Source organism: Galeopterus variegatus, unplaced genomic scaffold, assembly GCF_000696425.1.
Source record: "Galeopterus variegatus unplaced genomic scaffold, G_variegatus-3.0.2 Scaffold17037, whole genome shotgun sequence".
Lineage (NCBI taxonomy): Eukaryota > Metazoa > Chordata > Mammalia > Dermoptera > Cynocephalidae > Galeopterus > Galeopterus variegatus.
The window spans coordinates 3,488-13,905 of NW_007743148.1; the positions used below are offsets into that span (position 1 = coordinate 3,488).

The 10,418-nt window shown below is 48.8% G+C and overlaps 1 protein-coding gene across 1 annotated transcript; it reads right to left on the minus strand.

Moving 5' to 3' along the window:
• Positions 1 to 5,996: 5,996 nt before the first annotated feature.
• Positions 5,997 to 8,515, minus strand: LOC103582622 (putative polypeptide N-acetylgalactosaminyltransferase-like protein 3; the record flags this gene model as incomplete). The annotated part of the gene is made up of 2 exons (XM_008564170.1): positions 8,316 to 8,515; positions 5,997 to 6,194 (listed from the first exon to the last, which is right to left on the minus strand). Coding segments are annotated over exons 1-2 (398 nt in total), but the record flags the coding sequence as incomplete, so codon positions are not given.
• Positions 8,516 to 10,418: the final 1,903 nt, after the last annotated feature.

Genomic DNA, 10,418 nt, shown 5'->3' on the forward strand with positions numbered 1-10,418 from the left:
GGTCCTTCTCTCCTGGTCAGACCCTCCTTCCTTTGTGTCTCCAGACCTTCCCTCTTGCCTGGTGCCATGCCTTGGATGTGAGCACTATGTTGAAACAGAACTCTTTTGTGTCCTCACTCGTGAAACATTCAGACAATATATGCTATATTCAAAGAGATCCTGCAAAAAGGTCCATGGACAGCCAAAAATGCTTAGCTGACTACTGAGAATGAGCAAGTGGAGCTTGGGAGAGGGATGTGTCAGGAGGGTGTCTCTGGAGCAAGCTGTACCCAAGATTTTGATGAAAAGACTCAGGTGCAGACCAGAGTTTCTACACAACACTGATGCACTGGATTTCACGAGAACTGAAAGTACCTATAAAGTCAACCACTAAAACCTGAGTTGCACAAAAAGCCTTCCCCAGGGAATCAGCAGCAAAGCAACAATCTAGCTCAACCACAGAGCTCAAGTGCTGGTCCCCACAAGAAGTTCCCCCATTTTAGAAGTAAGCAAAGGACAACAAATTAGTTCCAGTGCAGAGTTTACGTGGTGGGAACAGCAAATGATCCCACACAGAACTGAAAGAAAAAACAAAATACCCAAAGATCAGAGGCAAAGTTTGATATTAACCAGTAAAAGTTTTATTTCACCAAAGAACACCTATAACACCTAAAAGGACCAGAAGTCCCCTGGGATACCAAGCCAGAAAGGGGGGAGGACCAGGGGCCTCAGCAATGCCCCCGACACCTGCAACCAGCCCCGAGGGTGGGGGCCAAGGGCCTTGCTGCACCCCCCTGACACACGTAACCACCCCAGCGACAACCTCTGAGCCACCTCAGGAAGTGCCCTGGGCTCTCCTGAGCCAGGACAGTGGAGGGGCCTTGGGCCTTGGCCATGCCCCCCGACATGTGCAACCAGACTAGCAATGACCACCAAGTCACAGCAAGAAGGGCCCCAGGTTCCTGAGCTGGGGTGGTGGGGGGCTGAGGGCTTTTGTCACAACTCCCTGACATCTGCACCCGGCCCAGCAACGACCAAGCCACCACTGGAAGCCCCCTTGTCTCCCCTGTGCAAATGAGGGGGGTGCCACAGGCCTCAATCCCACCCCTCCTCCTTCCTCCTTCTTCCATCACATTTCCTTCTCCTTTCCCCTCTCCCCCTCCCTCCCAACTGCTCTGCAACAACATCATAGAATGTGAAAAAATATATATATTAAAAAATAATTAATTAATTAAAAAAAAAAAAAAAGAAGCTGTATGAAATGTCCAGAACAGGCAAATCCACAGAGATAAGAAAGCAGATCAGTGCTTGTCAGGGGCCAGGGGGAGAGAGATTCAGATAATGACTGCTTACTTGGTACAGGGTCTCTGGGGTGATGAAAATATTCTGAAAGAAGAAAGTAGTGATGGTTGCACAAGACTGTGAATGTCCTTAATGCCCCTGAATTTCACATTTCATAATGGTTACAATTGTAAAATTTATGTTATGTGTATTTTACCTCAATAAAAAACATCATTGTCAACAAAATCAAACCAGAAGGGATGCCCTAGACAGTGTCCTGGGAGCCAGGTGATGCTGGCAGTGAGAGGACATGGGGTAGAATGAAGGCAGGAGCCATGGTGCACTGGGACGGGCCTGCTGGAGGGGGCACTGCTGTACTGAATCAAGAACGCGGCACGGAGGTTCAGATTGCCCACGCCCCACACCAAGCAACTAGAAGAACCTTCCAAGCACCTCAGGAAGGAATCGGCTTTAACCACTGCTGGTCCCAAGAGTGCAAAGCCTCCATCAGCCAGCACCAGCCACACCAGACACTGCACCTGCCAGGGAAAAGATGAATGAGGGCCAGAAAGCATAAAAGCGACAGCCCCTCTCCCACTGCAGAGGGCCAGGTGGAGATTTTAATTTCAATCAAGTTTAAGTTTGTATTATTGTGTGAGACTGGACAATTTCAATAATGGAATTGAGGCCTGTATGTGACTTTAAGTGACTTTTTACCCCAGAGTGATGAGAAACATTGGGGTCTGCTGGTGTTTGCGTGCAGGGACAAGGGAAAGACTCACTGCACTGAAGTTAAACGGGACAGTAGGAAACAGAAACAAAAAATCAGCAGGGGCTTTGTGACTATGCTCTAGGAGTTAGTTCCACATGTCCACTATGCTGGAGGCACACGCTTATTATGTCTCCCACGCTGAAAAAGTGTGTGTCCCTAGATCTTGAAGCTTCCTGCTCCATTTCTGCCTCTCCCTCTCTACACCTCTCCCAAACATCTCAGAAGTGTCACATGCACTCACTGTCCCCACTCCTTCCTGTCCCACCCCACCCCCCACTGCCATCTACCTTCAGATCCAAGGACGCCCTTCGAATGGTTTCACTGCTGTTAGAAGTTAGGATGCGCTCATCGTGTGAGCCCCAGGATGCTCTTGGATCTCTGTGCTGCTGCCCTGGTTCTCGCCTACCTCTCTGACCATTCTTACTAGTCAGTCTCTTTGTGAAAGCTCCTTCAACCCAGAAACAGTGGTGTTTTCCTTTCATTCCTGAATGTGCCTCTGGGCAATCTAATCTCTTTCTAACTATTTGCAAACCCTAATCCCTCTCTGAGCCTCCGAGGCCACTCACCTGTCTGCACATTCAGTAAATATCTGTGGCATGCCTACTATGCGCCAGGTGCTCATCCGGCACTGGGGCTATAGCTGTGAAGCAGACAGCCATGGCCCTGGCTTCATGAAACTTACAGACTAGTGGGCAGTAAAGGAAAACAGAGGAACCCTCTCTACAAAACGTCCACAGAAAGATTTGTATTATGTTTCAATCCTATTTTTCCACAATTTTTTTGAAGAATGCTTGTATCTAGCAGTGGCTCATAATATAAGCCCTAAGGCTCCTCAGAAGATTGGTTTTAAGGCATTTATAAACCTCATGAAATTATATGCAAAGTTCTGTCCACTTACACACATTCAGGGGGGATATGATCTGTGGCTCTCATCAAATTATCAAAGAGATCCTTGACTCAAAAGTTTAAAATCTCCTGGTGTAATGATGGGTTGTTGATGTGGCACAGAAATGAAGTCATTCTAGAGAATAATCAGGGCTTCAGACATGGATTTGGGAGCCTTCTCTACAAAGAGGCAAGAGCTAGTCAGTGCTTCACAAATGCTTACACAGAAGACACTGCAGAGAGGGTGGGGGACACACCGTGGGGGTGGAAGGGAGATTTCAACAGGCTTACCTCAAGCTCCAGGGAGTCTGGCCATGCTTCTGGTTCTTCTATGGCTTTGAGGATACTTTCTTCAGTCCCCCAGCCCCAGAATACCTCATACCACAGGTGCCCAGACTCCCAATGTAAGAAGCATGGACTAAGGATATCCTGGGAATGACAGGTCCCCAAGGGAGCAAGTATAGAGAAAAGACCAAGTTCTGGTGGGCCCAGGTGGTCAAATGCAGTCTAGAAACATGTTGGGTCCTCATAGGTTAGAGGAAGAGGGATTTACTGACAACACTTAGAAGTCAGGAAATTTCACAAAGCATCTAGATGTACAGCTTCTCTTGAAAGTCCGAGGACCTGATTACGCTGGCCCCGTGTCCCCCAGCACCATCACGTGGGGCCGGTGGCAGCTGCCTCCTCAGGTGAGCGTGTGTTCTACACTCCCACCCCTACCCTGCACCTGGCCCTTGTCCCCTTTAGTGGCACCTGCACACTCTCTCCACCCGAAACTCTGACGTAGACAGAGAAGAGAAGAGCAGAGGACAAACAGAAAACCCTGGACAATCACTATTTACCAGGCAGAAGAAAAAAACAGACATATAAGAAGAAACAGGAAAAGAACTAAAACAGAAAAGATATCACTTCCCATAATGTAAAACCTCCTATAATATGTTGTCTACTGGGAAGCTTCAGTATCTAAAGACTCATCTAATCTCAAGGTATTTGGATTATGAATAGTTCTCCTCCTTCTATCCTTTAATAGAGTGAAATCGTAACTACTAAAATTTTGGCATCACAGTGAGAAGGGAAACCACCATGTCCTAATGTTTAAGAAACCTTATTGCATCTGCTTAATAATATCAGAAGAACCATAAAAATTCCTTCCTACAATTATATATCCCCTCAACTATTAACAAATTAAGCATTTCATAAGTTAAGATCCATTAAAAAGAGATCATTGGTATTGGATTCTATTTTGTACACCAGAGATGCATCTAATATTAATGACTCATGATCAAGACTTTCTTGCATCTTTTTAAAGTGCATATTAATCATCTGTCACCATAATGTCACCATAACTCATGAAATACAAGCTAACCTCTTGCTTAGCACCTCAGACGCTCGGGGACAGACATCACAGACATGTGCTGGGCACCCCACAGCTCCTCCGCACTGCAACCTCTTCTTTCCCTCTGCTGTTCGCACTGACGCTCACACCCTCATTCCGTTACATGTCACGTGGAGGCCAGCTGTCCATATGTCAGGGAGGACGTGTCGTTTGGCTAAATATGAAACTCACCGTCTGTCGTCCATCATTTGAATTTCATCCCCTTAAGATCTGGAGGCCAATGGGTCTTCAAGCACTTGCCATTGAGGTCTAAAAATCCCCTAAGGTTATGCTTTGGTTCTCAGGTCACACATTAGTGATGAGTCTATGTTCCTAACTGCAGAAGTCAAGAGAATGGACCCGCGGCAGTGCATGAATGGTGTCCCCAGCTAAGGAAATTACAGGCCCCAAAGCTTATCTCCCCTGGTGCACACATATGCCCCAGGTAGCTCTGCCATATGCAGTTTGTCAGCTTTCAGTTTGAGCAGGTAGAGAAGAGAACCTCTCTGAGAAAGAACTTCATGACCACCTGCAAAAAGTCCTCATCCACAAGCACTCCCCTAAAATTAGGAAAAGGTAAGCAGGCCCCTCTTCTGAATTCAGACAGGACCATGATTTTAAGAGTCAGTCTGACCCCTAAGTAGAACTCACAGAAAGTACTGAATTGTAGCTTGGGTACCATCTCGGTTGAAAATCGGAGCAATTTTGGTGGGCTGAGCAATGTCCCTCTTCCTCAAAGCACATGCACATCATAACCTGGAACCTGTGAATGTTACCTTATATGGGAAAAAGGACTCTGCAGGTGTGATTAAGTCAAGGTTCCCGAGATGGAGAGATTCTCCTGACTTGTTCATGTGGACTCCAAACCTAATCACAAGAGCCTTTAGCAGAGGAGACAGTCACATGATAAAGGAAGCTGGACAGAAAGAAGATGTAGCACAGCCATGAGCCTGGGCAGGAGGCGGCCCTAGGAGCTGGGAAGGCGAGGAACTGGGTACTCCACGCAGCCTCCAGCAGGACAAGCCCACCTGATGCCTCGACTTCAGCTCCATAAGGCTCATATCAGACTCCAGACTTCTGACCTCTACAATGGTAAGAGAATGAAGCTGTGCTGTTTTAAGTCACTACGCTGTGGTCATCTGTTGCAGCAGCAACAGCAAACTAATACATCATCGAAACCAACATCCTTTCTACCTGAGCTTCCCAGCTGGGATGCCACAAGATACTGATCTCCTCGTCCCAAGAGGCAGCTGGTGGGGACCAGGGGCAAGACTCACATGGAGCTTCCGAGGCTATCCCAGATGCCACACACTGTGGTCCATTTCTATGTGATCCCGTGTCATGAAAAAGGGTGGGAAATGTCACCATAATATAAGGTTTCAAGTGTGACACAGCCCCAGGAAAAAACACCTTTCAAACTCCATACGTGAAAACTCCTGAGCACAGTTCATAACAGAGGAGGGAGAATAAAGTGTGAGCATGACTATCAGTTTTAAACTTTCAGAACCACTGCAGAGCTGCCCTGAAAACTTCTGCTCAAGGAGGAAAATGCCATGTCCTCCCTCAGAAGAACACTCTGACACTACGCCACCCAAGGTCCCCAAGGAGCTGTGTGCACCCTGCTGCCCCGGTCCAAGCAGCCCCTCCCAGCCTTGCTCAGGGGCACCACTCTGCCCGGCCTCTGGGGACCCGCGGCCCACAGACCTGATGGGGAGGGAGGGGTCTCCGGCGTCCCACCAGTCTTTCGGGGGGCTGATGTACATGCACCACAGCTCCCAGCTGTACCCGTGGGCCGAGTTCTCGTACCGCTGCACCTCAAAGTTGTCCTGCTTGATGTTGTCGATGGAGGGCAGGATCACTCGCTTCCTGTTTTCCTGGATGCGGGATAGAACTGGCTCGGCCCTGAAACACAGAGAAGTAGACATAAGGTATCTGTCCTGGGCACTCCTCGCCTGGTACGCACCCCAAGAACCCCGGGAGTGAGCAGATGTGACCAAGCTCAGGGTGGGCTGGAGCTAAGATGAAAACTGAGGCCCCGAAGCCTGGGGACCCGCCTACATTGGATCACGCAGCTTCCCGTGCAGGCTGTGACGCGTGTGAAAGCAGCTCACGCCTTCTCCCAGGTGGGAACTGTGACAGGAGCCTGGAGCCAAACTCAGAGCACAGGGTCCCCTCCCACCCAGAGCACCAAGACCCTCTTCACGTCGGCAGTGTGGGATCTGCATGGCACCAATGTTTCCCGTGCAGTGCCCAGCGCTCCCCTGCAGGGCACCACCTGCTTTCCCTGCTGGAACTGAATTCCCCTTTCCAAAATAGGTCGCTTCTGCCCTGGGCGGCCTGCTTTTAATAAGCCTCTTTGTGCGTGTGACTATTTCAGTTGTTTTAACTGATTATTTAATTGATTTCTTGAAAGGGATATAATTTAACTGGTTAGCAGTGGAAGGCCAGGGGCTAGTTCCATACGAAGTCAGGCAGAACCCTGCTCCCAGCGCCTCCCTCCCCCAAGGACTAGAGCAGGCATTAGGCAGGGGTCTGGCCCCTGGGTCAAGGTGCAGCCCGGCTGGCTTAGCAGACGGTCACACACCTCTGCCACTGCATCCAAGGCAGACACCGAAAGGGATCATTTCCCACATTCGAGAAGGAAAAGATGGTTCTCAGAAGCCAGCGCATTAATCTCCCAGTTTAGAACAGGCTTTGGAAAAGAGTCAAGTGAAAATCCCATTCCTCTGCATTATTTGGAAGAATAATGAGAATGCAGGGTCTACAACCCATCTCTTTTCATTTGCAGCTATTGAATTACCTGCTGGCTCACCTCATCTTTCTATTTAAAACGAGCAATAAAACATACCCCGGGCCATTTACTGCCTCCAATGCTTTTGCACACACCATATAGCCTGAAGTCAAATGGGCTGACTTTCTGCGGCTTCTAGATACGCTCTGGCACTCTGCCTCTCCCAGTCCACGCTGGATCTAGCCTCTAGGAACCCCTCTACCACTCAAAGAAAGCCCAGCCACCAAAGGAGGCTTACACCAAATGCTGTTCTCCCAAGAAGCCTTCCCTAATTGCCCCTGTGGAAAGGCTTTTTTCTTCCTCTCAGCTTAGACCATTTCCTCCACCTTATCACGTGCTACCTTTGCTAATCGGTGAACACATGCTATTCTTCCTCATGAGCTAACGATAGCTGATTTTTACCAAGTACTTACTATGTGCTAGGCACCGTTCTCAACATTTGCTGATGAGTGCAGCCCCCACAACAATCCTGTAAAGTAGATACAGTGATCACCATTTGACACGGGAGGAAACTGAGGCCCAGGGAGGTTAAACAGCTTGCCCTAGGCCACTCAGCCAGCTGGTGGAAGAGCCAGGTTTCCAGCCTAGAGGGTCTGGTTGAAGGCCCCCTAAGCTCCACTGCCACCCTGAATGGGCCAAGCTCCCCCAGGCTAGTCTGAGCTTCCCCAGGCTGGTCTGAGTTCCCCCAGGCTGGTCTGCTGCCATGCACACAGAAGCACTCAGCTCAGTTCATCACTGGGCGGTCAGAGATCTACTGAGTATAGTGCAAGTCACGCTTCCGCAGCTAAGGAACTCAGTCTTACTGTCTATGAGAGAATGAACAACTGTTCCCAATCACTGAATTATAAATAGATCTCTTTTCTTATAATAATGTTCACCAATCCTCCCCAGAAAAGAAGACAAGCAAAGTGGGAAAGGAGAACAATAAAACAATGACTGTCTTGTCCCTTAGCAAGGGTTTTCTTGAGTTTTGTCTAATTAATACATCATTTTCACTGGGAATTTTGATGAAGATGACGACAATGCTGGTGGACTGAACAGACAGCAGATGAATTTCTCCCCACTTCCCAGTTTCATCCCTGACAATGGGCTCACTTTCTTCTTCTGCCAACCCTTCTCCATTCTCCCAGTGGCCCCAGAGCAAAGGAGCAAAATGTCCCACCTCCCAGATCTTAGCCCCTCCTGACCACCTGCAGCTCCCAGGTGCCCCTAAGCTTCAGCCCATGACCTACCAGCCAGCAGTGAATTCCACGTGGGCATCAAAGAAGCCAGTGACCTGGCCGGTGGCCACCTTCCAGCCCTCAATGCGAGCACGGATCAGGCCCTCTCTCTTCTGATTCCGCACCACCTTCACCAGCCCCGGGTAGCGCTTCTGGACGTACTCCTCCAAGGGGGCCTTCAGCTCATCTACAAGCGACAAAATGCACGTCATTTCACATTTGCATCCAACTCACTGTGATGCCTACAGAGCTCCAGGAAGTTCAGAGATCACAAAACAAGCTGTAGAAGAAACAACTAGTGAGTTGGGCTCAGAAGAATGCTCTGCCACACTCACTCAGCACAGCCATGTGCTGACAGCATGTGGTGCATACGGCTGGAGAGAAACCAGGCCTGGCTTTTATGTCCCAGCTGTGGCAGGCTGGCAGATGTCCTTTGAGACTTCTTTTCTTTGTGACTCTTCCTGCTTTCTTGGCCAGTATTCTATCCTCCCACTGCCCCCTGGGTCCTGTTTATTAACTTCTATACAAGCCCTTCCATCTGCACATAGACTGATTCTTATGGTATGTGCCTTGGGTGATCCAGACCTATAATCAAGCACCAGATGCAATGCTAGCAGGGCTTGTGCTGGTCTTAGGATGCAAAACAAATCTCTGCCCAGTAGCAGAAAACTATCTCAGTGGAAGAACTAGCGCTACCAGGGGCCGAACACCCTCCCTTCCACAACAAGCAGGCATAAAGTGCTTTATTTCTATGATCTAATTTAATCCCTACAGCAAGCCTAGAAGGTTGCTGGATTAATTCCATTAATTAATTAGATTAATTCCATTTTGCAAATGAATGCACAGCCTTAGGGAAGCTAGCCTATCCCAAGGTCACACACCTAGTAACGGAAATGCTAAAACACCACCCAAGTGTCTCACTCCACAGACACAGAGGCTGCTACTTCTGTGTATGTAACAATGCCAGGTGCAGGAAGGATGGGGGAAGGGCTGACAGGAGAAGGTTCTCAGATCAGTGCACTCTAAGGATCTGCCCTTGGAGATTCTCCTGCTGCAGGTCCCTGTTATGTCCAGAAGCAGAATGTCATCACTGACTTCCAAGTAGAAAATGCTAACAAGGATGTATTCCCAGATATTATGGAAGTCCCTCGCTTCCTCCATACACGTGGCAGCTTTTACCAAATTAAAGACACACATTTGCAGCACGTGGAGAGGCTGACCTCTTTGTGTCATGGCTGTTGTCCCTGGAAAGCAGCCATATGACCCAGGAAGAAATACGGAGAATGAGGAGGTAAGAGAGTCCTCAAGGGTACCGAGACATGAAATTGGTACTGTCAGACAAAGGCACGGATCATGGGGGAACAGGAGTGATATGGACTGAACTGTGTCCCCCCACAAAACTCATCTGTCAAAGACCTAACTCCCAGAACCTCAGGATGTGACTGCATATGGAGGCAGGACTTTTAAGAAGAGGACTGAGCAAAATGAGGCCGTTAGGGTGGCCCTAACCCAAGCAGACTGGGGTCCTTATAAGAAGAGAAATGCAGACACCCATAGAGACACCAGGGAGGGGTGTGCTCAGAGGAAGGACTATGTGAAGAGGGTCTCAGAGGAGACCACCCAGCCATGCCTCGTTCTGCAGCCTCCACTCTTCAGAACCGTGGGAAAACAATTTCCTGTTGTTTAAGCCAGCAGTCTATGGCATTTCGTTATGGGAGCCCAAGTAGACTAATACAGGCAGATTGGTGGCAAGATGCCATCATTCTCAAAGAGAACAAATGGGACCTGGGTGGGAGGGTGCAGAACCTCCAACCCCCGAGCCGTGGCGTGTGGTGGGATGTGGAGTAGGGGTCAGACTGCCTTAGCTTCAGACCTAGTGCTGCCAATTATCACCCGAGTGACCCTGGACAAACTGGCCAGTCAATCTGGGCCTCAATTTCCTCACCTAAAGAAGGGCACTAATGATAACAGAATTGACCTCACAGGGTTATTACGAGGATTAAATGAGTTAATATAGAGAGAATTCCTAGAATTATCCCTGACATAGTGTAAATGCTCAACACCGAGTAGCTATTATTAGTAATTATCTTATTTTCTCTCCACACAGGTTTGAAG